We start from the raw sequence: 27,899 nt of genomic DNA on the forward strand, positions 1-27,899 counted from the left end.
TTAGCTAAAACACAATGCACATTTTTATTATATTTAAATATACAGTGATAGTAATTGCTCTAGGTAAAAGGACTCTAAATTATTTTACATTTCATACAGATTCTTTGCAGTGTTTACAGTAGCAAAACTCTGTAAATATATTTGTCTTATGTATATACAGTATGTATATCATGGTGGATTAAATAATGAGTTACAAAGAAAGGGGTTAAAGCAGAAGTTACGGTGACAGAACAGTGAACACCTTTCCTTTGGCCCTGCGGTCCGTGTTTTATCTCCATGACGACTCTCGGGAAGTGACGACTGCAAGACACACAAAAATAAGTGGGGATGACGCCATCCTTGCAGTCAGAGTCGGTTCGATAGGATTGGTTCATGCATTGTTTCTATACCAACTGAGATGTTGTATAATACCACAAAGAAATCACAAAACTGCAGATGGCAAGGGGGTGCACACTCCAACACACGTCACTTTGACCTGCCAGCATAACACACACACACATAATAGGATGCTGAGTGCTATCACAATGTCAAAATTGGTTTAGGTGGTTTGAAATGGTGATTTGGGAATATCAGTAATGTAGTAGGTAACAAAGCTCATCCTGAATCGGCTGCACATGTTATGACAGGTCAAAGGTTACGCGTGTGATCACAGCAGAGAAACCAGGCGCATACATCCCAACGGAGAAACAGAAAAGAGTCGAACGAAACCTCGGCCTTGTTGCCCTTCTTTTGAAATGTATCCCCTCTTTTATCTCGGATCGAAAAATGTAAGAAAAACAAACTCCAGGGCCGAGGTTTCACACAGGAGGAGAACGGGTCAGTGCAATACATTCAGCAGAGACCCTCCATGAAAGTCTCCTGCTCTTTGGAAGTCAAGCGTCACCAAAGTTCGAGGCGTTGTATAGATACGCCCCCCCCCCGACCCGTATGAATACTATGCATACATAGAAGGCAAACTGAAAAGGCATTGTCCTCCCGTCTTTCCATGTCACAGTGTAAAAAGAGCACTACAAACAGAATGTCTTCTACAGTCATTCCCAGTGCGATCAAAGTGCTACGTGGAGACACATGGTGAAAAGCGGCCGTCGGTGGACCGTTGTTGACTCGGGAAAGGCCGCTCTGTGTTACAGAGGAAGTGGTGTTAGGAGCGAGTTCCCATATGTATTACAGAGTTTAACCAAAGCAGCTACTGTGAGAGACAAGAGCAGAAGAGAGAGAAGAGACGGCATGAAAGGATAGACACACCCAGGGAATCAAAGCGGGAACACTTGAGTAAACGGAAGGGGGGAACGTGTCAAATAAACTGTTAAATAAAGAAAATAAGACAGGAATCAGCCGAAGCCTATGCGTTAGGTGCTGAAGAGAAGTCTTTCAGTCTTGAAAAGGTAGAACACAAGGAAGAAGGCTGAGCAGGAAGCAGGGATCCACCACACAGCTGATCCCACCGCCCGACACCAAACAAACGGCAGCTTGTGCCCCTAAAACCCAATCAAGTCAAGGGTTGGGGGAAAGAATGAGGGCGGCGGGGGAGGGGGGGGGGCTCTGGGACCAGGGGGACGGGCAGGGCAGGAGAGGAGCAGAGCGGGATGGACTTGGGAAGCAGCAGGGTCTCACACATACACACCCTCGGGGTTGAGACTGGACACTAGAGGGTTTTGCAGGTTGCGCGGATGGCCCAGGAACTGTTTGGCGGTGGGGCGAGGCGGCGTTTCCGTGTGAGCTGCACCGGGGCCTGATGGGGAAACAGAAAAAGGGGGTTAGAGGGCCAGTCGTCTGAATTTCAACAGCAGAGTACACAAGCGAGTCTTGCATGCGTACCTCCATTCCTGTACCCATCGGGCAGGAGATGGGCCAGCTCCAACTGCTCCAGCTGCTCCCGGAGCTCCGTGCGCGAGTGGGCGTGCGCCGGCAGCACACCTGTCTGTTGTATAAACTGCTGCAGGTTGCACTGCCTCAGCTCCTTATTCAGCTCCTCCAGCTCGTCCTGCTTGTCCTGAGGTGGAAAAGAAACATGAATGAACGGGGGAAACAAAGGGCCATTGAGAGCTCCCGTCAGTCAGCGCTGACTCACTGAGCACCGGCGCCTTGTTTGCCTGTGAATGGGTGCAGCGTACGAAAGTGTGATGACCTAAATACGCCTGGTTTTGGTAGATCTCGATCTTCGGTTTTGTATGGCTTGAATGTTAAGCAAAAAGGAGAATTTTAAGTATTTACAGGGCAGGATGTGTATTTTTTCTACTCTATAAATCACAACCTTTCACCATGAGGGGGCAGCAGAGTCTATACGTTTAGTCACCCACCATGCAACCCTTCAGCAACAATGAATCACACTGAACAATGAAGTCCCACAGTCACCTTAAGCATACTTCTAATTCCATCACATGCCAAAAGTCTGAGGTATATGCTTGTCGATGGATACATGAAAATGCTCCTTTGCCTGCTGCATCTCTAAGTTGTTGTTGATCGATCAGATGTCAATTGGTCAAGATATTATTCACCTCCCATCAATTTAAACATGGAGATTAGAGATGCTCCATATAGAGTGTGGCATCACCTTCACACACACAGATTCAACTGTGATGCCTATAAACAGGCCCGTCAATCAGTCTTAATCAACTTGCCATTTGCGCTTAATCAATGTCTCTGCACGCAGTACACAAAGCAGTATGCTAGTCACAAACTCCAGCATTTGTGTGTGTGTGTGTGTGTGTGTGTCTATAATTGCTGTTGGACTGACGCAGCCTGCTGAGGCAGCTCACACCTGCAGGTCTGCCTCCATTAGCCTAAGGACAGGAATGCTGCGCTCATCATCTCGAGCACATTCGACTGTCATCTTCAACCCCATCGGCTGACTGACGACACTGCTGCACATGCACACTTTTCAATTACAACCAACTGAGCTGTATTATACTGTATCATATTAGCAGGATTAGCGTGCATCTTATTTGTGATAAATGCAAAAAAAAGTAAGAAATGACTGGGTGGAAAAATGCCTCTGTGGTTACTTTCTGCATATAAACTCTTGTTATGACATGGTCGAGTACCCGGATAATACCTGTTCTGCAGCTGGATGCTGTCTATATAATTGGCAAATTGATCGTGACACAATTCCTCCCTGTTCCATCAATCCGTCTGTTGAGTCAGACACATCCCCAGCAGGATGACTGACAGAAAAGCAAACGGCCATATCATTATGTTTTATTCGGTTTTGCAGCCAGTTTGTCAGTGATTCTTTATAGCCCAGTGGATTGAGCGTTAGACGCAAAGATCTTTCCGTCCGATGAAAACATGGCGGCCTTAACTACAAATGTTTTCATTGTGCTCTACTTCCTTGAGGTAAAACATTCCAAACCATACGACAACGATGAGATCTACCAAGTGGATAACAGAGTCCTGGGTTTCATTTGGATGATCATGGAACTCGAGTTTCGAGCTTCAGACTGGGTTCGGCTTTTATTGATACAGCCGCATCTATGACAACCACCGAAAAGTAAACAAACAATGACACCACAAACTACCATACGTTGAGGCCGGGTCGATCCAATAAAAGGGGCTTTTGTTCTACAAATCAATCCTCTTTAATCTCTTTTTCCATACACAGTGTACAAGGATATGTAGATACTGGCAGCGTAATGTAAACACCATTAGTAACCAAGTGTTCAGGTCATGCATACAATACGATATCCGCCAAACCAGTTTGGCCAGACTTTAAGTTGTTCTTTCAGACAATAAAACATTTTTCATACAAGGTGGGATATGAATATACAGCATTAATGTCATCAAACTCTGTTGATTAATTATTCATATGTAAAAAAAATGCCACAATAAATCATGTGTTTAATGAGTCAAGTGTCTCTGCACTGCTGTTAGTCTGCAGCAGTATGCAGGCAGGAGAGGGATACAGTTTCACAGTAAGAGGGGCCTGTGCTACACCCCTCCAATGACAACACGCGGGCCGATGTGGATTTATAGCCCTTTCTCCAGAAACGTCACCTCTCTCCTTACCTGCATCAAAGACTCTGCTTTCCCAAGAGCCTTGTCAGTCTCAGACAGCTGCTCCTCCAGCTCAGTCCGTTGGTTCTCCCGGCTCTGGAGCTCGGCCTTAATGGCGTCCAGAGATTCCTCGGGCCCGTTGGCTCTCCCCTCCTCCTGGCTCTCTCTCCGGATCTCTTGCTCCAGCTGCGCGGAGCGAACCGAGAAGTCGTGGAGCCGCCGCCCGCAGTCGTCGAGCGTGGCGTGGAGCTCCCCCAGCTTCCTCCTCATAACTCGCTCCCTCTCCACCTCGGCCTCAAGCTCCTCCTCCCAGAACTGCTCGTGGGCCAGCTCCGCCTGGTTCCTCCGCGCTGCGAGCTCCAAAGTGTTCATCTCTTCCTGCACGTGAGCGTGGGGAACTGGCGAAGGACACGGAGATGAGTAGGGACGCTCCCAGGTATGTGACTCCCTCTCGAGGGCTTCCAGCTGGGCCTCCATGGCCCTCAGCCTCTCCTGTTGCTGAAAAACGTTCCTGATGACCTCCTCTTTGGATGGAGATGGCAATGGGGACAGCGCGTGAGGGGAAACAGGACTCGGAGAAGGGGAGGGGGAGGCCCTTTGCTCCGGAGAGTCCCGAGCGGACCTCTTTAACAGCTTGGCCTTGGTTCTAGGAGAGGTGGATGGTCCCAGGTTAAAGGTGAGTGCTTTCTTAGGCTGGCTGCGTTTGGAAAGCTCCGGCTCAGGATGCTTAGGCAGTGAAGGGGGGCTCGGCCTGTCCTGTTTGGAGGAGGGTCCGTCGCTGCTGCTAGGGCCGGTGCGGCGCAGGAAGAACTGGACTTCGCCTCCATGTTGGCCCAATTTAGCCAGAGACTCCAGAGGCTTCTCCGTGGCCAACAGCTGCCTTTCTGTGTCCCTAAGACGCTGGATCAGAATGTAACGGCCTGTCTGACCTGGGGACAGAGAGATGAACAGGGGGTGAGGACGAAGACATATACACATACAGGCTGAAAGAGAACACAAGCTACCGGACCTAAAACACCCCCAAACTGAAGAGACAGTCAAGATCGTTCTTCTCCTTTACTGTCATTAATGCTGTTGATTTAAATCTGGCCGTTACGCAAGTAGTGAAGAAATGACATCGGACGCATTATGATGATGCTCGTGCCTTTGAGGATTGGAAGAAAGGCTTCTTTGTAAGACTTGCAAAACATGTAAAAAATGTTGAATAAACTGAGGTTTCCACAAGGACCTTGAAATTAGGACGAGCCTTCCCCGATGGCTTGGCAGGCAGCTCACTCGTGGAAGGAGCGGAGTGCTAAATCTGGATTTATGTTGTTCAACGCTGCTGCAGCATAAGGCTTGAATAAAGCGAATAAAGCCGGAGGAAAAAGAGACAGGGAGCCCGTAAATCCCAACTGACCCCCTGACAATGCAACAAGAGAACTCAATTTGGGTCAGAGGAGAAGAAAAGGTGAGTGCAAATTCCAATTGTTGTTATGAAATCACTATGCAAGATGAGTCCACCGAGCAGAGACAAGGTGCCGAGTAGCATCACAACACAACGACCCGATGGTTTCACAGCGGAGAAGGCGCTCACCGATGGCCTGGGCCAGAGCGATGACCACATCCTGGCAGGACGTGTCCTCCGACAGGCCGCACACCACCCGCACCACTCCGTCCACCCACACTTTGAGCTCCATCCGGGACCAGGCGGGAGAAGGCGAAGGGTATGATGGTCTTCAAAACAGATCACTTCAGCTTGGCTCGACGGCACGACTCAACACCGCATGTCAAAGACTCTGAAAAGGGGGAGGAGAGATTCAGGTTAGGCGTAGGCTGGCGGGGTTAAGGACCAATCCAGAAATCACACTTTCCAGTTGAAGCAGAGTTGTGGAAAAAGTAGGGAGATCTCGGAGAGGACCAAAAAGGACACAATGCTAAAAACTTTTAGTGGTCAGTAATCACAGAAATGTATCACAGCTAAGTTGCTAACTTAAACACACGTCATTTATACATGCAGCACCCTCACAAAGTGTCTACTCCAAACAGCGGTGACGTCAAAAACTGAGTCAGAGTACAATTGAATTGTAAATCTCAGGACCCACAGCCGAGGGGGGGAGGGGAGAGCAGGGTGGCATTTTGTTAAGTTCATACTGGTTAGTTAAGAGCCTCGGCAGAATCTTGTGGACCTGGAAGCATAAATGCCAATCAGTAACCCAATTAAACGCTCTGCTGGGCTCCTTCAAAGCCGTTATGATAGCTTACTGCCAAGGGGAAGGGACAGGGAAAGTGGAGCAACTCAAGTGTGTCTACGTGTGGGAGAGGGTGTTTGTGCGGGTAGAAATACATAGAAACGTGGCAAGAGAGATAGAACAAGTGTGTGCGTTGAGTTCAGTTTGATCCCCTCAGCAGGACCAGAACCGGGTCCCATCAGACTCCATAGAGCAGATCAGCCGTTTGCCTTACACGCATCGGGCCAGCAGGTTTAACCAAAATGAATATTGGTACGATGAGTCTTCAGTCTCTCTCTCTCTCTCCGTCTGTACTTTTATAGCTAAGCTTTAAAAAGGGGGTAATAAAATACCGCAGTGCTCATAAAAAAGTGAAATGCCTCGGGCGGCGGCAGGATTATCTACCGAGCTTGGCACAGTTAATGAAACTTTGTAGCCTAGGTGGGTAAAAGACAACTCTCCACCAAGAGTCAGACAGATGGTGTCCTCTTTCTGCCGGTCTCCCCGGTTCTCACTGGGAGGCGTTGAATGCGGAGCCTCGCCATTATCCCCCCCCCCCCGCCCTCCCCTCATTCAAGGCCCGGCTCTGCTCCGCTGGCCGCCTATAGGGGAGTCGCTCCGGAGGAATGCACTGACTTCATCCGCCAGCCGGAGGAATTCCTGCTTTTCTTAACAAAGTCCTGACCCCGCCCCTTCTTCTGCCGCTGACCCCGCTGACCCGGCTGCCCCACAGCACCATTACTTTTCCGCTGTTTGGACGGCAAATACAGAAGCTGCTGTGGCAACAGCGTCACACAGAACAGCTCAAATGACACCGGTGTTGTGGGTGGGTGTTATGACGGCACACAGCTTAGAGATACATATCAAGATTTTTTTTGTTCTTCTTTTTACCACATGCAAAGTTGATATGAAAAGGGAGTGCTTTCCTAAATGAAGCACGGCACTTTCAACACTACTGAGAAGACAATAGGTGTCCTTGAAGGAGCAGTGGGCTCTGTTGCAATACGTAATTAAGTCGAACTGGTTGAGTGACGCAGTCACTCGACAATCATTTGCTTTGGCTGTGAGGCTTTTTTTACATGCAGGGGTGAATAGGTATAAACATAACAAACAAAGTCCTCAGGCCTCATGCAGTGCCACCTTGGAACCAGACTCCCAACTTAAAATAACCTAAACTGTGAGAAAAAACTGATTGCAAAGATCGCGAAGATCTTGAACTTCGGATACGTTTTTTTTTAAATACGTGTGAATTTCTCTCTCCCATCATGCTTTGCTCCTGTCCCTCCTGGCTGGTGAACTGTGACGATCTGCACCAACAGGAAACAAACAGGCCTGTGAGTTTCAGGTTGCAATCTATTCTCTTTGTCACAGACACAAGACTGAGAAGCAGACATTCGCCGAACCCAGCTCCTATTTCCCAGCGCAGCGCTGGTCCTGTGGCAGTTGTCATTGAAATGCAGCAGCACCTTCACACGATCAGCGAAATGCAGTCCATAAGGTACAAACCTCTTTGGAGTGGCTCAGGCACAACGAACATAAAACAAACTAGTGATACTGTGTGACGAAAGGGAGAGAAAGAGACAGAGACAGTGAAGGAGACAGACATGGGGGGTGGGAGGGGGGGCTTGACAGATAAGGCTGATTGGAGCCATTCTCCTCTGTCCGCGCTCGCCATCGCTCACCCGCCCAGCTGACCCGCTTTGCGTCTTTCATCACCCGGTCTGTCGCTCTTCAACAGCAGCATTTTTGTGGCCTTTCCCCCTTACATATGACAAATAAATAAAAACACACACACACACAAGCGCCAATGCACAAGATCTGGCGGAGCTGGGCGGACACACCCTGCATACTCGATTTCGTTCAGAGGTGAAACATTCATCTCCGTTTAAGTCATGAGCAGAATTGAGAAACATGCGTGGAAGAGCAAAGCTTATCAGGAGAAGAAAAAAATCCCAAGGGTGTTGTTGCACCGTGGCTTGTGAACACCTGAGCCCTGAGGCTACCTGAAGAGTGTGCTTACTGGGTGTGTGATGTGTGTGAGCGTGTGCGCACGGGGACGTACAGTACTCTGCGTCATGCTGGTCAAAGGTTGGGTTTGCTTGCTTTCATGTACGAGCCTGTGTGTGTGTGTGTGTGTGTGTGTGTGCTGTTGTATTAGTGAGATGTTGCTACAGTGATTTGTGTGCTATCTCTGCAGCAACAGAAGTCCAGCGAACAATAGCGGGAGTAAAAGGGCAGCGCGTGCACCACGCAGCGCTTCAGATCCGAGCCACAGACGGACACACAAGCACACAGGAATACGACAAGTAGGCACTGTTATCCCTATCAGGATCAACAGAGACAATAAGTCCCTGGCCCCGGCCCGTTGAAGTGGACATAATAGGTTTTATTGTCAGGAGGACAATGGACAGTGCCCGGGTGAAGCGCTGTCCTCTGTGCCACTCTGGCCCAGGTTGGCAAGGACAGACAAACAAACACCCAGAGAGGCAGCAACGTGCTGGAAGCGAGCAACCTCGTCTCGTCCGTCCTGCTGAGACACAACCGTTGTCTCGGCGCGCCACAACCGTTGTTGCTTCTTTTGTGGCAACCTGGCAACCCTGGCTCGCCTGCGACGCCGGCTTTTAGTGCCATTCTGCTACGTCCACGTGTTGCCGCGAGGACAGATACTCTCCTTTGTCCTCCGTGACCATTCTGTCTTCGTCACCCGGCGTTTCAGTGTACCAAGCGAGCACAGTGTCTGTGTTGAAGGACAGAAGAGACCAAGCACAAACAAAGTGCCCGGGGTTGAGCGCAGTAGAATACCTATTGACAATAGCAGAAAATGATCCGTTTGCTTCGGCAATCAGGACTAGTTCTCTGTGGAAGAACTCGTGATGAATCGCATGAGTATTCCCAGCACGGCTTTTGTACGGCAACAAGAGAAATGTGTAATTCCTGCCGAAACTGTTTCCATAGGGGTGTCATACTGTGGAATCAAACGCACAAACACATCCTTTGGTCACACACTGTAACTTGGAGAGAAGCTTAACGTTGCATAACACCACCGACAGGCCTGGCCGCGCGCCTCTATCTGCTCATGACGATCTACGAAAGCTTCGCGCCGTACAGCCGCACACCGTAACACCGTAACTCCAGTGGAAAAGTCATAGTGAGCACGGCTTCAGTGCCTGCGGTCAGAGAGCAGGGAGTGGTGCACTGGGCCCATCAGGACACCAGATCTCAAATCGGAGAGTTTCTATTGGCCGATATTAAGTAGTAAACTAACTTTTCAAATGTAAACATACGTCTCACACAGTAGATCATTTGCTTTTATGGGGTGACAAAGAAGTAGAATGTTGGGAAAGTGAGGTCGAAGCTGGAAGGTGTTAACATCAAACAGCATCCAGTCCTCTTTGCGGTTCGTGGAACCGGCTCGACATTTGAAAAGAAAACTGGGTTACGTGTGCTCTTGTTACGCTTCCAAGAGAACATTGTATTTGTGTGCCAACATTAGAGCATGCATGTGTAGAACTGTGTGTTTCACTATGACGGCGGCGGTGACTTTGCTGCTTCTTCTTCTTCATCACAGCAGAGGGCCGGGCTGCAGCGGAATCCGCAGACATGCTGCCTGTTAATTAGACTGAACGGCTGCCTGCTTCCCTGCTAACGGAGCCTCACTGAAGCCTCAGCACACCTCATGAATAATGCATTTCTCTTTTCAAAGCACATTCATTTGGCAAAAGTTTTGCGGTACAAAATCCGAATGCTTGTGAACGACCAACTCTTTGAAAATGGCCCCCCCTCCGCCCGCATCTCTCCTCCATTGACATGCTAATGAGAATCAGAAACAGCGCTAATAAGCTTTAGTCGTCATACTTGGATGCAGGGATCTCTGTCTGCAGCCTTCTCCATCACACCGATTGACTCCTCCAAGTGTGAAATCTCACCGAAAGTGGATCAGTGGTTCATTAATGCAGGGGACACCTTCCCCCTTCTATATCAAGGGCAAATATAGGCAGCGGTACTAATTATTTACAAAGGCCGACGTGCAAACAAAACGTTCGTGACTGAAATCCCAGATGAACTGAACAAATGGGAAATCGTTCGACTCTTCGCCTCTGTATCGCATGTTCAAATGGCGAACACACAGGTACTGCAATCGCTGTGCATGTAATTGATGATCGAGGAGGGTTTAAAAGGTGGATGTCGACTAGTCTGGTTGATCTGAAGCGAGCCTCGGCACGGCAACTCAGGGTCTGGCCATCACCTGTGGCTGTCATTACCACTCCAGTCACACTGTGTAAAACAGCACTTAGCGTGAAATCCCAGCCATCATGAATCACCAGCAGCTCTCACTCAAACAGATGGCCCGAACCACAGGAGAGAAGGAAACGGTGAGAGAAAATAGTTATTTAATTTCAACATTTGAAAAATGCTCAGAAGGTAGTTTTGTTATTTTAACTTTGGGAAAAGTATGAAGAACACTTCTACATTATTCATCTCACCAAGACCTACTCACACTTGATTTGGCATTTGGCATTAGTCATTCTCTTGTTCGCTTCAATCGTGGTCGACGAGCGCAGGCGAGTACATTAGAGACGGGGAATTTGTTCATGCGGACTCACGGATCCGTCCACGGGGCCGGCGTCTAACGGTGAGAATGCTAACGCAGGACTGCACCTGGTCGGGCCGAGCTGGTCTCTACCGAGAGCTTGGCTCGGCTGCCTGCAGGCTTTGCCCTGCGAGTACAGCAGTTTGTATTGTTGGTCGAGCCGGAGAAGAAGGGCTCTCAGACTGCCGATGGGCACCCATATGTAATTATATCCTCCCGTCCTGACTCAGCAATACTTGCAAGGGAAGGAGGACAATGCTCTGTTCCCATCCACATTCCTATGCACACAGCACACACACGCACTAGAGAACACACGCATGCATAGAGGCTGTGCAATAAGTACATGCACACGTATACACAGGCGGATGTTCACTTATCATCACAAGTCACCAAAATAACACGTTGCACAGATAGAAGGCAGACCGGTTGGCGCAAACTTAAAGAGGCTCCATTTGGAACTCAAATAACATGTAACTGTCAAAGTGAACCGACTCATTTCGAGGTGCCATTTACAAATGAGAAGCTTTAAAATGACTGACATGCCCAATAGTTGTAGTTGAGTTCTTTGCAGGTGCACGTGCAGCGGCATCGCCTGTGTGCACGTGCCCTGTGAGTCAGGAGGGCCCCGGCCTTCGGTGTCACAGGTTTGAAGCTCGACTCATTAGTAATTTAAAGGCCGCTTCCATGTCTGCTCATATCAATTATTCGCTCCATTTTTTGGGGGGGGGGGTTGTTCTTACATAGTCCAAACAGAATCCAAGATAGGGGCTCAAATAATGCCAAAGAAAACAATCCTTCAATATAAGAAAAGTCATTTAAGCGATGTAGTTGAAGGTGCATCGACTGCAGAGTTGGCGGAGGAAGGTGGCTGAGACTGGTGTTGGTTTCATCCCACTTTAATGCCATGCATTCCATTATGCAATGTAGTAGACTTGTCCGTCTTCATCTGAGCTGAAGGGCATATTGCCATTAGCAAGCCCGAGGAACTCCCTATCCATGTGCTGCTGCAAAGAAAGAGCCACGCAGGAGAGCTCGAAGCCACAAACTGACATCACCTGCACGAAGCCGAGGCTGTCACATCATGTGCTACAGCGATATATATTTAAATCCAGTTTTATGTGAGGCAGTTATCAACCCAGGACAGACCAGGTGCACATTATTGTGCATGGTTGGACCGGTAACATTACAACAAAAGTGTACGACTCCAACAGAGAGGAAACAAACCCTTCAGCTGAATGAACGCGTTTAACAGATGAATGTGAGGAATTACACCCAGTCTCCTCCCATGACATCAATCTCAGGACACGGACATTAGATGGCGCTTCCCAAACTACTACTATGACTAATGCGCTCCGTTCACCTCTGGTTTTAATCAGACACACCTTTGAAAACAGAAAGCCAAAGATCCTGACTGTGACGTAAGGTCAAGAACTGCGAGGAAGCTTTGGGAGAAACCGCATGCTGTACAGATTAACATGTTGTTCCATTGCCACGGTCAGCCTGCTATGCAAAACTTCTCTTCTCACATTCTACCAATATTTACCTAGGGAGTTTCAACATACCAGGGAGACGGGGATACAGGTAAACACAGCTATGGAGCACCAGAGACCGCCAGTCTCCAGGTAACCGACCCCGGCATTTAGATGTCTTTATCACGAAGGGGATTCATTCCACTAAAATGCTGTTTTCTATGCTGAGATAAGGTCAAGACTGGCGGGTTGTTGAATGTACAATGACATCAAACTGTGAGCAATGTTTGACTTTAGGTAATAATAAAAGTGTTTGCCCTGTGAATACACATCCCAGTTTGGGTCACACTGCTTTTTTAAAGATTTTAAGAGTTTTATTTTAATTATTTATTTAGAGTAAACCATGCATTGGCAGTGAAAAAATACTTTATAACAGAGATTGAAGCTATAAGGGGTCACTCAACACGGGAATATAACTAACCCCAAGAAGATACACAAGGAAGGATTAAGATATAAGTGAACATGTATGAGGAGGAACAGAGGTGGTCAGGCAGAGTGCTTTCTTTTCCTCACAGGCATCATTTCAAAGACACATTTCATTTTATGCCGGTGCAGCGGTTCACCAATACAGATTAATTATAGCATTAGTGAACAGAATTTTGTGGGGGTGTTTAATCTTTGGAGAAGAAGACCAAACCGCATTAAGAATGGGTTTAGCACAATTATGGCATGATATTGTGTAATGTCCTCACTAAAGTTTATCCGACGATACGACTCTATGAAAAAAGTCATAAAAGTCATCGGCATATTTCTGTATGAATAGAGACGCCAAATGTCTGAAATTTTCAAATGTAACGAAAACCTTGCCTGAAAGAAAAGAGAAAAAAGTACCTGAATATTTGATGGACAGTGCTGAACGATACCTAAAATGGACTGAGGGTCGATACCCGGCCCTAAATGTGCGCATTCACAACACGGAGAAAGAAAAGTATCGGTTTGTGTTGCGTGTGGATCAAATGACTGAGGGTGGGCCCCTCAATGAACCTGATTTACAGTGTAATGGGGAGGTGTCACACGGTTCTCTCCCTGTCATTACCCTGAGGAGGGGCAACGATCCTGCCTATTACAGTGTGGGGGGGGAGGGTGTATAGACAGTCAAGATAAGCAAGAAAAATAAAGGTAGAAGGGCAGAGTGCAGATTTACGGCTAATTCACAGTATTCTAGGAAGTCCTCTGGGACCATGGAGGTCTCTGTCGGTCGTTTCCAACATCACTGGAGGGGGGAGGGGGGGTGATCTTTGAACAAGAGGCTGGACAATAAAGCACAAAGAGGAGTGTTGGTTAAAGCGTGAACATTCAGCGGCAGGCAGACACTAACACCCAACCTGAAATATGTCAAAAGAAAACTGACCACACGGTCATGATGGTTGTTTCTCACAGAGAAAATAACCAAAGGTCTTTCAGAACAGGACATGTCTCATGGAGGACGTTTATCTGAAGTGTAAAACCTGGGGCACTTCATGTTCAGGATGCAGGTTCGAGGCAGAGAAGCATCTCTGCAAACCTGCGACTTGGAGTTCACCTCTACGGGCACCAGAAGCGCTCGCTCCGGTCCATTTGTCACTGCGCCGTGGGGCGCGACGACACAGAATCATCTTTAGTTATTCAGTAAGAGCTTTTTTATGTGTCTCCTAAAAAAAAACTACCACCTCCATCCTGTCATATGCTGTAACGTTTTAATAACTAATGCTTTAATATTAAGCAAATGTTTGAACTTTCAGGATATCCTACAATTTAAACTTAAAAGTTGGCAGAAATAACCTGGGGCGGTGCTTATATCCTACATTTTTTATATTCATTGCAAATAAATATTTTAGTCAAAACCAATATGTTAATTTATTGCCGTTCCGATCCTTGCCGCTCCCTACTGCTCTCGTGCCCTCCTGCTCACCGCTGTGCGCCGCGTAACGGAAGCTGCCGTCTTCCCATTTGCTGGCTTTGCTCCTGACGTGCTTGATCAAACACATCTGCATCCAGCGGCGGGTCCAACGTCAAGCCTCTCAGCGCCAGGGACGAGCCTGCCGACTCCACCTGCCGCTCTCCTGCCCCGTCTGTTGATTTAGTATCGCGGAGCCCCGAGGCGTACATTTTTTCTTTCTTTGTGGCGTCTTGACCCCTCCCACGCCCCCTCCCCCGTCACCCCAGGCCAGCACCGCCCCGTGGCCCTGTCCGGAGGCCCTTGGCTCCGGCACCATGTTATTTACTGCCCAGAGAGCTCTGTGTGCAGAGAGTCAACACGGCATGGCTGGTTGAGCATGGAAGCGACCTGCAAACACCCTCACAGCACAGTCACATGACCATCCCACGGGGCTGGCAGAGGTGTTTACCCGCGCTACATTTACCACACACGGTACAATTGAGAGCCATGGAGGGAGAGAGAGAGAGAGAGAGAGAGAGAGAGACAAACAGATACGGACAGACTAAAAAAACCCGGCAACTACAACCTGCCTGTGGTTTCAAACTGTTACAAAAGGAGCACAGAAGTGAAGCTTTGGGTTTGACGAGGTGATGGAGCAAACACCCGTGAAGGCTGAAGTTCAAACTGACCGGACATGACAGCGTTCACTCAGGTGAACTTTACTGGGGGTGGAAACGTGCCCTTTTGGAAGACTAAGCTCTGCAACAACAGTCTGAGATGGGTCTAACCTCTGACCTGCACATGGCCACTGAAGAGAGATTGCGGCTATGAGCGTCGCCTCAAACTGTTCCCACAATATTCCCTAAAAAGGTTGACGGAAGACAAAAAACAAGATGAATGGCTTTCAGTTGGCAACGACCCTCCTTCCTTCGGCATGTGTTTCTCCAACCTCCAGCTGGGCTCAGAACCACTAACAGGCTCGTTTCATATGGCTCCAAAAATGTTACAACCCAAAAATGTGTTTTTCAAGTGCTCTTGAAAGGTCAGTGTCTTAAAGATCTAAAAGTGTACCGGCAGTGAGATTCTTTCTCCGAATCCCCTCCTTCCTCTCAGTAATTATAGCCTTCCGGCTGACAAACTGCAGGTATGTTGTGTTTGTGTGTGTTTTTACCTCCTCGGATACAACAGGTGAAGTAAGGCCTGTGTGTGTGTGTGTGTGTGTGTGTGTGTGTGTGTGTGTGTGTGTGTGCTGGGCTGGGCTGGAGTCCAGTCTCCCTCTGGTTCTGCTAGCCAAGTATATAATGCTCTGCCTGGCTCAACTAAAGGCACCCGGGGACTGGAAGAGGAAAGGGCCTATTTCTTAAAAATATACAGTAAGTCAAAGGATTATTTTTTTGCATCACTGAAAATGTGTAATAGCAGTACAGCATCTGGCAGTAGAGCTGGTGGAGATGATTCATTTACGGGACGACTGACGTTGTGACGAATAGAAAACTGGGTTGATTGAGAAGAGGCGTGCGAGGTGATGTGAACGTGATGCACGGAGGGCCGGGATCAATCTTTTATCGCCGCAGCGTGCTTCCACCCCTAATGGATCCGACGCGAGCAGAGCGCAGCACTACCTTCCGTCACACTGCACAGGCACGTGGGGGGGACGCACGGAGAGAGAGCGAGTGGGGGTGCAAGAGAGGAGCAACACGTGAGAAAGAACGGACGGAGGGAGGCAGAAAGTGGTTCAAACCACCCCTCCCGAAAATAATCACCAAATCAAAAACATGTCATCTTTGCCAACGTGCTGTCATAGCACTTCCAATTGGTCCTGTGCTCCCGGTGCATCTGCAGGACTTGGGGAAACACTCCTGATAAGGCCGGTGGGGGGGGAATCAAGTCTCATCCCGACACCGAGTGTCAAGTCACGAGAGACAGCTCGTCTTTTTTTCGTTTGCCGTGCGAGCTGCGTGACAGACAGACAGACAGACAGACAGACAGACAGGCTCTCTGACGGGGACACGGACAGACTATTCTAGAAAGAGAGGAGAGCCCATCTGTGTGTGCGAGCAGTAAAAATAACACGGCAGGACGACTCTCGGAGGACACTCCCGCTCTCTCTCTCTGTCTCTCTCTGTCTCCATGCCGAACAGGCTCATTCGTGTGATAGAAACTGAGAAATATCCAGGCAATGGAAAGAGAGAGAGAGAATAAGTGCTAACCAAACAAGGCCGGAAAGAACGCCGAAAGTTTTATAATGCATTCAGATGGCTGGCAGCCAGATTGCCGCTTTAGCGATAGTATCTTTAGCCTTTATCAACACACCTTGTGTCACCACTTCTCTGCAACTGCAGAAAACATGCTGGGTTTGTCGGTCATTCAGCGGTTTAAGGGAACAAAAGTCACTATCGGCACCTGGCACGGTTAAATGTGCAAACAAGGATGACCAAGAGCAGGAACTTAGGACCAAAAAAAAGGCACAAAAAAAACAACGGGATTGCTGGAATCCATTGTTAGAGAAAGCTATGAAATATGCTTAATTCACTTTTGAATTGGTTTTACATTCGGTTCTTTCCCCTACAGTCCTTTGTCACGATGACGTTATCGCACTAACGGAGATAACACATGAGGTTACGGCCCGCTGCGAGCTGCGCGTTTGACAATCCGCCGGCAAATGACATGTGAGCCGAGCACGAAAATGAGTCAATGTTTAAACAGGCTTAGAGTGGTTTCTGCCATTAGTGTCTTCATCTGAGAGCACGGCGCTAACAGCCATTCGAGGCAGGAACATGCCCGTGCCCTCCCAGGAGGAGGTGTTATTCCTACGGCGGTAGAAAGGAGCAGCAGACCGGTGCAGGAGAAAGTCTGCACTTGTCCCAACTAAACATTTACACAAAAAGCTCTCTGACTAACACTGGGAGTGCTCCGAACACGAGGAGGAAAAAAAAAATCACTGAATACAAGTGAAAAACACTACTCCCCCAGGTGGAGTTTCACCCAAACAGGTTTGGGGTCCTGTTCTTTTTCTTCTTTTTCATACATACTTTTTTAAAGTACAAAACAGTGTCGCTTCCCCCAAAGACGCCAACGAAAGAGATCCTCTTTGTTTTCTCTGACACTCACAACAAAAAAATACCCCCATCAAGCCGACGCTTGTAACAGCTCTCTCAACACGCAGGCTGGAACACACAGCGAAGCCGAAGACAGATGAGCAGACTTCAGACAAACTTCCCGACGCTGACGTTCAAACAGGCAAAGGACACACGCACGCAATCTGCCAAGGGAAGCTCACCGACTGAGAGGTTGTTGGTGTTTCTCCTTCTCTTCTGTCTGCCTTCTTATTCAATCCCGTCTCTTCTCCTCCGTGCTCCGGGGGGAAATCCTTCACTTCTGACAGAGCAGAAGAGCCAGTTGTGCGGCTGCTGTGCGAGTCAGCGAGAGGGCGCGCACGTGTGTGTGTGTGTGTGTGTGTGTGTGTGTGTGTGTGTGTGTGTGTGTGTGTGTGTGTGTGAGAGAGAGTCCAGAGTCCTGAGGTCAGAGGCGGTCTGACTTGGTCATCGAGGGACATAAAGGATGCGGCGACTTCTGCTCTGCGTTCTCCTCGCTCGCCGCCTCAGGAATGCACTTCTCCTGGGTGTCCTCGCCACAGCCGAGATCTGAGGGACTGCTAGCGATCTCTCTCTCTCTCTCACTCTCCCCCCCCCCCCTCTCTCTCTCTCTGTCTCCACCCCTCCTCCTTGTCTCTGTCTCTCACCCACACAGAAACACCAGTCACTCCTCTCTCACTCGTGCTCTCCCCACCCTGCCTCGTCGCGCTGACGGATCAGGAACCTCCCCCTTTCTCAGGTGCTTGTTTTCCGCTTCTGTCGTCCTCTCTGCGCTCGACACCCTCTGATGACATAAAGTGCTGCTCTTAGGAGCGCGATACGAGAGATAAGAGCAGAATAAACTTCTTTGCATGCGAGTTTGCACCATATGCGGCCCGAGGCAGCAGACATCCACCCGGTGGCCTTCAGTCACATGAACAGCTGGTTACACAAATGAGTCAGGTGATTCTCTTCCTTTTCCTGGAATGAGGTCATAGTCCGGCAGATCAGGTGCAGGTACAGAGAGTCTGCGCGTATGTGTGTTTGAACTGGACAAAAACCTGTTGGGGAAAATCAGGAACCGACGCAACATAATTTCTGACGCTGCTGATCAATTATTGTCCACTAATACAATTCAATCTTTAAACAGTGGCACAATCCCAAACCTTCCGTTCTCCTCAGCTCGCTCCCACACACAAACACGGGGCCAACACATGCGTGACCAATGCGTCAGCCGGAATGAGCTGGAGCCTCTCAGCGTGATCCGACACCCTCTGTCATCACATGTCCCGAAATCTCACATTTCACCCCTTATTGGCCTCTTTTTCTCCCTGACCTTCTCTCACAAACTAAAGACTGGCCACTGAAAACAGACCAGAAACCAATCACATCTCCTAAATGTAAAAAATTAAAAGGTAGAATGTACTCTCACTACAGTAAAAAAAAAGAAAAATTCAGAACTGGATTAAGCATAGAAAAATATAAAATCATAAATAAGCATGTTAACAGCTGTTACCGGAATAATGTCTGTTTACAAAATGAACATGGTTGTGAGTTATATAAGAATCTTTCAAAGACGATACCCACCATAAGTTGGGTATGAAATATTATTGGCACTCCATCTGTGATAAGCCAATACCGGCAGTCACTTTCACCCAAAATGTACACGTCTTTGTGGTTCATTTGGCCTTTGCCCCAAAACCAAGAGTAATTATTAAAGAACTGTTTGTCCTTCGAACCGTTCCCTTAATTAGTTTTTCCTATTTTTCTGAATTGAGCGGAGGACATTGGATATTAAACACAAAAAAAAATGCATGCCACAGAAGAAGTTTCAAAAGATCGTTTTTCTTCCTACTCCATGGCAGCAGGCCATCAACAATCACCATATCTTCCTCATCCGCGTGTTTTACATCCCCTCAATCTGACGTCAGATTGCATTGCGATCGGACTAATGAGGACGTGCCGTCACCGCGCCCAATAACCACTGAGCACATTGTATCAGGCAGATATTCCAAAAATAGACATCTTTGATTAATTGCATTAATTTGAGGAATTGAATCATGCAAACAAAAGACCACTGTTGTAGAATGCCGCAGCTTTCGGGACGGGATGAGTCACGGCGGCCCGCCAGGAGTCCGTTTGCATCCACGCGAGCGGTTTCACTGTTCCGGCTATAAAGCAAAGCTTTTTGCACATCTAAGCTGTGTCGTCCGACAAATCCCTTGAACCACACTGGTGGAGGAGGGGGGAGGAGGGGGAGAGAAGCCTCCTGAGGCAATGGCACCAGTGGCGAGAGTGAGAAAAGGCTGAGGTGCCAAGGATGAGTGACAGCAGAGTGTATAAGTACACTATATGGATCCTGACTGACCGTTACCAAACGCTGGTGGTGCGCTTGCCGATTTCGGGTTAACGAGTGGTGAGTCATCGTTCAATGTTTGGGAGTCTGAAGGTGGGATCACGACGGGGCTGAAATCTGAGGGGTGGGTGAGGGTATTCCAATGTGGTTGCGGAGGATTATCCAACGAGACCTCTCTGACACCTTCCAGGCATTCCTCAGGGCACCTCCCATCCCTGTGCCTCCCTCATCCCACCCTCCCCTGTCAAGCCCCACATTTCAGCCCTCTTTTTCTCTCTGACTCAAACATTCTTTCAACCCCCCTCCTCCTCCTCCTCCTCCTCCTCCTCAACCCTCCCTGTGCTTTCAGCAAAGAAAGCTAAAGAAAACAAAGACAATGTCTAAAAAGCGTTTGAAAAACGACGCTTTAAGAAAATTCTCCTCAAACTTTGTACGCGTTTATCATTTGTCTTTGCCATGTGAGGGCCGAGGACGCACTTCACTCAAAACCCCCCAATAGCTTTTTTGACTGCATTCAATCTGCACCAAACACGTTAATCCATCAAGACTTGATAGGAGACATACATTTGTTGAAAGACAAGGGAGCTTTCATAACTCAACTCAGGCAGGACAGGGAGATGGCTCCCGGGCTGAGAAATAGGCCGGGCAGTTCTGGCAGCAGTTCAATATGTTCTGTGGAGGGGAGCAGATTGAGGGCGATACATGCTGATAGTGTCTTTGTTGGCCGTTATTCACCGAGAATGAATAGCATTAAGTTCCTGCCACCGCTCAAGCCTTCCCGTCCTGCCCCGATGAAACCCTCTACCCCCTTCTTCTCTCTCTGTGTATTCAGCCCTTCACCAAAGACAGACTTCGACAGGTGGACAACGGGTCGGTCAAGACTAAAGCCTGGACAGTGGAGTGGAATGAGAGCAGACAAGGCCGCCTCTATTTTGGAAGCCCAAACAAGCCACAAAAGTTGGTCTTCATACTCATGGCGAGCGACGCATGCCGTGTTTTTTGCCAAGCGTTACCAAGTATAGCACGGCTGTGTCATTGTGGTCCGGACAGCAATGCAGCGCCAGTGGTGAGGCCATGTCTTGTGTATCATTATGACAGGCGCGATGGCTTTCACCAGCAAAGGTAATTGCCCCGTTGAGACGTAAATACAGCCCGTGCAACGCCAAGAACAGACAAAGACTTTTGTTTTCATCCAAGATGAAACCCGGCTCAGAAGATGATTCATGTTTTGGAGGCAAATGCATGCCACTATATCATCGCCTTGCAAACGACAACAACTGCGTTGAAAATACATTGCCACGGTGAACCGGAGGACAAAGGAGAGTAAAAAGAGGAGGGAGGGGAATCAACACACATATACTGCAAGTAAAACAACTTTGCATCCCCCCCCAGAACACAGATTTCCTTCTTTTTTTTTAAACACTCATTTAGCAGCTTTCAAGTTGTCAAGACTTTGGCCGCACCTTATTTTATTCTGAGCCGGTCCAGACTGGCTCGGGGCTGAATTACCACCATTCAAAAAGCAGTTCTACCTATGACATGCACGGCAGTTACATTTTTTGAGGGGCCATATGAAAAGCAATTTTTGGAGAGGAAATTAATTTGGGCATAATAAAAAGCCGCAACACGGGTTTAACAACAAGGCTCTGAAATGGGCGTGTTGGGAGGCGCTAACTAGTGCATCCTATTTCTACAGTAGATGTCGAGGCAATCAATGTCTTTCGAGGCCGAGAGTTGGATGGGATGTTGGCGATCTGCCTTTTCATTTGTCTCCCGGGGCTTTCCCACGTAAAAAGAATGCAAGTGAGCCACGGAAACAAAAGACGGCCAAAGTCAACCAGACGTTCCCGCCACCGGCATCAGGTCCCGGCTAAGCGGAGGACCCGACCCACAGCCTACAACTCTGTGTGCACCGAGAGAGCAAGGAAACAAAGAGCAGGCTGGATGAGATATTGGCCTGCGTGGGGGTTGGAACGGCTGATTTAATGATGATCCCGGTTAAAAAAAAACAAAAAGCCACTGGAGGAGGGGGTGCAGTGGATGCACAGGAAATGCTAAGCTACAGGGGAGCTATCAGGTCGGAGCAGGTCAGGGGTCGGAGGTGAACAAAAGCTTGGTAAGCCCCCCCCCCAAAGCGAGGTAGAGGCCCGGTGGACGCACCACTGACGCCCAGCCGGTGCGTCTACACGCCTGCGCATGGAGGTTGTTTGTCCGACAACATTTTCTAACATCTGTTTGTCGAATCTAAATTCCACTTGTTCTCCATACAGACTAAGACGTCGACCCCATCTTTCTGTCCATTTAGTCCAAACACTGTTTACAATACTGTTCTGTTCCACTCTCGGTGTAGGGAAAGGCCTCTCCGAACACCTGCAGGAAAAACAGCATTTAAAAGCTTTCGCTGCAGCGGGGCTGTCATCTCTTCCCTTTAGTGGCTCTAGTGGATCAAAGGAAAAGCTGTAGCCGTGTATGGTAGGGAAGTCTTTTGTAGCTACAATTACGTGTCTATAAGCACACGCACACAGAGAAATATGGGCACGCATCTGCCCACATGCACATGCGTGTCATCATGAGGACGCGATGACACCAGTGCATAATAAAGTTCTGTAATCCCACCACACTCATTTTGGTTGGAAGCGGAGGATTTATGCAAGGAGGTCTTCAAGTGCAGCCACTTGAAGACCTGTTGAATTATAACAACGCCGGTGAGATTGCCATCGCCATCTTTATCGGGGTAGTAGAGGGTCTGAGGATGTGCATGTGCATGAGACTGAATAAATTACGTCTGTGTGCGTGTGTGTGTGTGTGTGGCGGTGGACATGCCAAATGCCTAATCAGAGCTTAGACAACGGCCATATGTGTGCAAGTCCGTGCATCTCACCCACACATCTCCCACACACTCCCCTCCTCGTCTGCGTAAACCCCTATCAGCAGGAATGTTAGTACTGTCGGGTCAGCAGCGGTGACATCATGGCAACAACACGGCCTCGGCGCCAGTTTCCTCCCGGTTGCATCAGCTGCGCGATACCAGGAGTGAGGACGCGAGCTCCGGCCCCGCTTCCTGCTCGATCCACCAGTCCTCAACATCAGTACGGACAAGCAGCAAGTGTGAAACCTACATATATGCTTGTATTATCCCCACAGATATCCGTCACTTCCGTCGCCGACAAACCCGCCTTTCATGTCTCCACTGTCCGTGTTAGGGGTCGAGAGTCGGCTGCAACGGAGGCTACCGCGTGCGCGCGGGAGTGCGAGTGCGGCTGTGCAAAGGATCCTTCAGGTCATCAGATAAAGTGCACCTGAAGAAGGGGAAAGAGGGGGCGGGGAGCCCGTTTTGCAATGTTGCCACGGTAACCCAATAAAGACGAGACCACCTGGTCGGCGGCGGAGGCCAACAAGGGTTGCAGAGAAGGGGGCAACACTTCAGGAGCGTAACCATGCCAGACAATCCCCGCAAAGTGGCCCGATTCCCGCACACAACCCACGCTGTGTTTGTGCCCCGACGAGCGGAGCAGCTGTTGAATCTTTCATGGAACATAAGAAAAGAAACTAAGCCTACTGCGCAGCTCCTGTTACGGATGAGAAATAGCTCTGGCCCATCCCGGCCGAGTTATCCACACATGGTTTAAGCTTCGTTCCATCCTCTTGGACACTTAAAAGGCCACGCCGAGGCAAGTGTGGCGCCTTACAGCAACAAATGTACAGAATCTGCGCGCACATTTCTTTGTCGTCACAGTACACAAACTAACTGGGGCTGAAGATGATTTCAGAAAGAATTCTCATCAGTTAAGATCACCTAATCTTATAACGAATTATAGCGTGCACTTTTCAGAAATTGTGAAAAAATTGTAAACATGGCGAAAATAACTGATGAAGTGAAGTCATTGTTTGATCAAGTGTTTCCTTGACTTTGGAGGGCTTTTCCCAGCATATTGAAAAAGAGTCCAGCCACAAATAGAAAAGAAACAACAAAAAAACTCTTTAACTCTGAATAAACAAAGCCATTTGTTTAACTCACCCCCTGCAGATTGACGGCCCGCCTGATCAAAAAGGAGAAGACAGGGAGGACGAAGAGTCCCTGCCTGAGTGTGCGTGGTGCTCACGGGACACCTGATCCACCACCGCCTGTGAAAGAGGCAGAGTGACACAGAGACACCGGCTCAGAGCAATGCAGAAGGGAGGAGTGGGGAGGGGGGTGTTTTTTTTGGGTGGGGAGGCGGGGGGGCAGCTGCAGAGAAAAGTGAAGTGGTGTCGCCATTCCCCGTCACCCGGGAAACCAACGCTCTTTCAAAGAAGAATGGCGACCAATGGCGAACACCGGCAATTGTGTTAAGACAAAACAGTCACATGACTGCTAAAACACCACTCCTTATGCACGGAGCGAGAGGGGAGGGAGATAAAAGGAGTAAGGGGTTGGGAGGTGGAGAAAGATAAAGCTGGGGGGGCATAAAGAAGGGAGGACGGAAAGATTTCTTTTTTTTCTTCTTTTTTTTTTTAGGTAGAAGAAGTAAAGCAGCATGAGTAGAGCACAGGGAGCCAGGCCGGATTCAGCCCAGATGTCTGCAGGACGGAACAAACTGCCTCCTCACAGTCCCATCTTCACAGCAGCTTATCAGAGCGGGTTTGGATTTAGCCTATTTCTGTTGGCTAAGAGGAAGAATGTTGAGTGGCACGGTGTGAGACTCAGACTTTACCTATCTACTTCCACGTTAGGCTATCTGCGTTACAGAGCAGAGAAAACATTCACATCCTTCCATCACTCTCTTCCAACCGCAAAGCCCCCACCTTCACTCAACAACTAAAGGTTAACTTACTTACTAATTCACTAAACAGAATTTATTATGTGAAACCAATGATGTTCAGAATTGAATTTTGTTACTGTGTGCATGCTTGTCATCAGCGCATAATGCGAAATAATGTTTTTTTATTATATATTTTAATTTTAGAGGCGGCACGGTGGCGTGGTGGTTAGCACTGTTGCCTCACAACAAGAAGGTCCTGGGTTTGATTCCGCCCAGTGGCCTTTCTGTGTGGAGTCTGCATGTTCTCCCCGTGTCTGCGTGGGTTCTCTCCGGGTAGTCCGGCTTCCTCTCACAATCCAAAGACATGCTCTGGGGATCAGGTTATTTGGGGACTCTAAATTGCCTGTAGATGTGTGAATGGTTGTGTGTCTCTGTGAAGACAGATGAGCAGACTTCAGAGAAACTCTCTGCGATTGGCTGGCGACCAGTCCAGGATGTACCCTGTCTATTGCCTGAAGTTGGCTGGGATGGACTCCAGCCCCCCTGTGTGCAGGATATGCGGTTTAACGATGGATGGATGGATGTGATAGTGGGGGGGACTATACTAAATTTAGGATTACAACAGAAATGCAGTAAAGGTAATCTAATATCACTATTCCAAAAATGTGTATCAACATACCATTAAAGATCATATTGACCCATTTCCATAAAAACATTCAAAAACAGCTGGATCAATGGAATATGTGGGTTGATACTGCATAAATGTTATAAATTTTGTTTACAAAGTTGAGCAATATTTACATCAAGCCTGGCGGTGCCTTACACATATGTAATTAAAATGTCCTCAAACCAGCCCTCAGGACAGCAGAGGTCAGGGCCCAATGAGGCCGGCAGACCCACATCCTCTGCAGCGAGCAGAAATCCCTTTTTCGGTTGACTAATTTGATTTAATATTAGCAGACGGTAGAGGAGAGATCTAAAAGTGCATATGCATATTGATATGACTGCTGAAGTCCCCAAAAACTTTAGCATTTTTGGTTCCTTCATCCGGCAATTCAGACGGAGGGAACCGGTGTGATGCAAAACCTGCAGGTTGGATCCCTGCAGCAATCAGCATATCCTGACACAAAAACGTTTTTTTTTATTAAAGCTACTTGTATGAGGCGACAACTTAACATACTCCCCCTGAACTCCCAAAATCCAAATCCCTTTGAATGTGCAGTGCATCATGTTCCAACTATCCCCACTGGCATCTGTCCTAAATAACAGCCAATAGTGAGACAATACGGCCTACCAGTGTTAAGGCAACAGGGTTATTACTCAGACTGAAATCACACATTTGTCACTTTCCCAGCAATGCACTGTCCACTTGAGCACAATCATCCGCCTCGTAATACATCGCCTCAGCACCAGTAAATTGCCCTACTTGATCTGTGGAAGGCAGGAATGCATTTACCAAGTGAAAAGAGGTCCAATCACCACGGTGAGAATGTGAGAGGATAGCTGATGGGTTATATGGCAAGAGAAGGCGACAAACCCGACAGTATCCAATAAATTGACAGCGAAGACAGGTCTGAACCGCCACTATTATTATTTTATTAGGTAATTAAGACAACTACCTGATATTAACAATCCTGGATCAGCTTGTCAATAGACACGTTCCAGCATCGGGCTTTCCGCACATTTTTCCGGATATTCTCGCAGACGGAGCGTGCGAGCTGGAGATTAGACTTAATCATGAAATGACACTTCAGGCAGTCAGCCTCACAATCTTTGGAAACAACAACTTACAGTCTGAAAAGCAGGAAACCTCCCACGCCTATCTGTACTGCAATGGGGCTTAGTATTAAAGTGCAGAGAAAAGAAAATCTAAACACAGGCCGCAAAAACTAGCACACAACATCAATATATATCAGCCTTTACTGTCCCATTATCTGAGCTAATCTGTCAAGAATGACTCCAAAGAATACTTAGTCAGGGAACAGCCCAAATACTAACAGAAAAGCACGTTGGCTTACGAAGACAAAAATGTATGAAATGCTTATAGCCAAGACATAAAGAGAACGCAAACACCGTGTACGAAGCTGAGCTCTTCAATTAAGGTAAATCATTGACGTGGGAAAGGAAAAGAAAAAAAGAGAAGGAAACTAGATCAGATAAAAATAACGAGGAAGTAAAAGTGTAAAAAGGTACAGAGTGCAGGAGAGGGGGGGAAGTACACACAAGAGACAATAGATGTAATTGACATACAATAGATGTAAAAGACATACGAGAAAATGAAGGGACAAATATGTAAATGTTGTCAGACCACAAAATGAACAAAGCAGCCAGACAGAACAGCAAGAAGAAGAAGAATGAAAGGTAAACGAATAGATAGATGGTCTGAATTCATGAACCAATATTTGTATTTTGCAGATGTGCATTCAGGACATGTGCGATAAAGAAAAGAAAGGGGACAATATATACCAGTTAAGTTATTGAGTTAACAATAACTCAATATGTCGATCAACATAAAATGTTATCTCAGATTATCATTTAACCATTTCAATTATTTATCAACTAGGAATGCCCATCTCACCTGGTGCTTCTGAATTGTGAGGATCGTGTGATTAAGTGAATTATTATTATTATTATTATTATTATTAATAATAATAATAAACAATGGTTGAGAATTAAGATAATGGAGCGATAATAATTTTAAAAAATACAACGTGCTTCAACTGGCAACAGTTTGACTGTTCAAACTATCTTTAATTTGCTACTTCCATGTAAAAATTACAAGGAAGCGTATGATGATAATAATTAGTAGACTAATTGTTGTTGTTTCTCTGTGGTTCGGTAACACTGTAACTACCGTTTAACTAAACTCTAGCCTAATATTTGCGTGTAAAAAGTGGACTAAAACAGAAGATAGAAGTTACGCTAGCACAGCGTTCACAGAATTTACTTATTTTGGCCTTAAAGTTGAAAAAGCGACGAGGACGAATAAAAGCACAAACAGCAGATTCGTCGACTAAACGCGGGCGTTACATGTTTGGGGACGTGAAGCCGGTTTATTGTTCGCCAAACTGCAGGTGCAGCGCTCGCGAGCACTTGTTGCATCCGTTACCAAGATAAAAAAATTAAATAAAAACAATTCAATGTCACTAAAGTCTGGCAGAAAATTAAATACAACGTAAAACATAAACTTACCAGTGATTCAGTCGTCAACCTCGGCGGATGACCGAGTGCTTCATCCTCTGGTCCCCTTCAGAAAAAAAGCTGTCACTCCAAACAGGAAATGGACATTAAACCATTTCCGGTCACTAGTTTCAAATTAAGGGCTTTGAACCAAAATATTATTATGTGGAAAATGTATCTTTACATCTTAGTTCCTTGACAACACAGTTGTAGTCACGGTATTGCTGTGTGCTCATATAAGTACCTATTAAAAACAAACTACAGAAGACTGACAGTTTTGGGGCGACAGCTTTTTAAACGGTAACTGGTGACGACTATGGAACTAGATCCTTACCCATCAAAACCAAAACAAAAGCTATGAAAGCG

The 27,899-nt window shown here is 47.6% G+C and overlaps 1 protein-coding gene across 3 annotated transcripts; it reads right to left on the reverse strand.

Moving 5' to 3' along the window:
• On the reverse strand, positions 1-27,788 carry rassf7a (Ras association domain family member 7a). 3 transcript variants are annotated; one of them, XM_040163275.2, is made up of 7 exons: positions 27,546-27,788; positions 23,630-23,736; positions 5,570-5,771; positions 4,006-4,922; positions 1,819-1,993; positions 1,625-1,732; positions 1-300 (listed from the first exon to the last, which is right to left on the reverse strand). In XM_040163275.2, exons 3-7 carry the CDS (start codon positions 5,670-5,672, stop codon positions 269-271), a joined length of 1,335 nt encoding a protein of 444 aa, XP_040019209.2. In that variant the 5' UTR covers positions 5,673-5,771; positions 23,630-23,736; positions 27,546-27,788; the 3' UTR covers positions 1-268. The 3 variants fall into 3 exon arrangements, with proteins under 3 accessions (XP_040019209.2, XP_077938881.1, XP_040019208.2); XM_078082755.1 differs by lacking the exon at positions 23,630-23,736 and having other exon boundaries at positions 27,546-27,608; XM_040163274.2 differs by lacking the exons at positions 23,630-23,736; positions 27,546-27,788 and adding an exon at positions 17,462-18,191.
• Between the last annotated feature and the right edge of the window lie 111 nt (positions 27,789-27,899).

This window comes from Gasterosteus aculeatus, chromosome X, assembly GCF_964276395.1.
Source record: "Gasterosteus aculeatus chromosome X, fGasAcu3.hap1.1, whole genome shotgun sequence".
NCBI lineage: Eukaryota > Metazoa > Chordata > Actinopteri > Perciformes > Gasterosteidae > Gasterosteus > Gasterosteus aculeatus.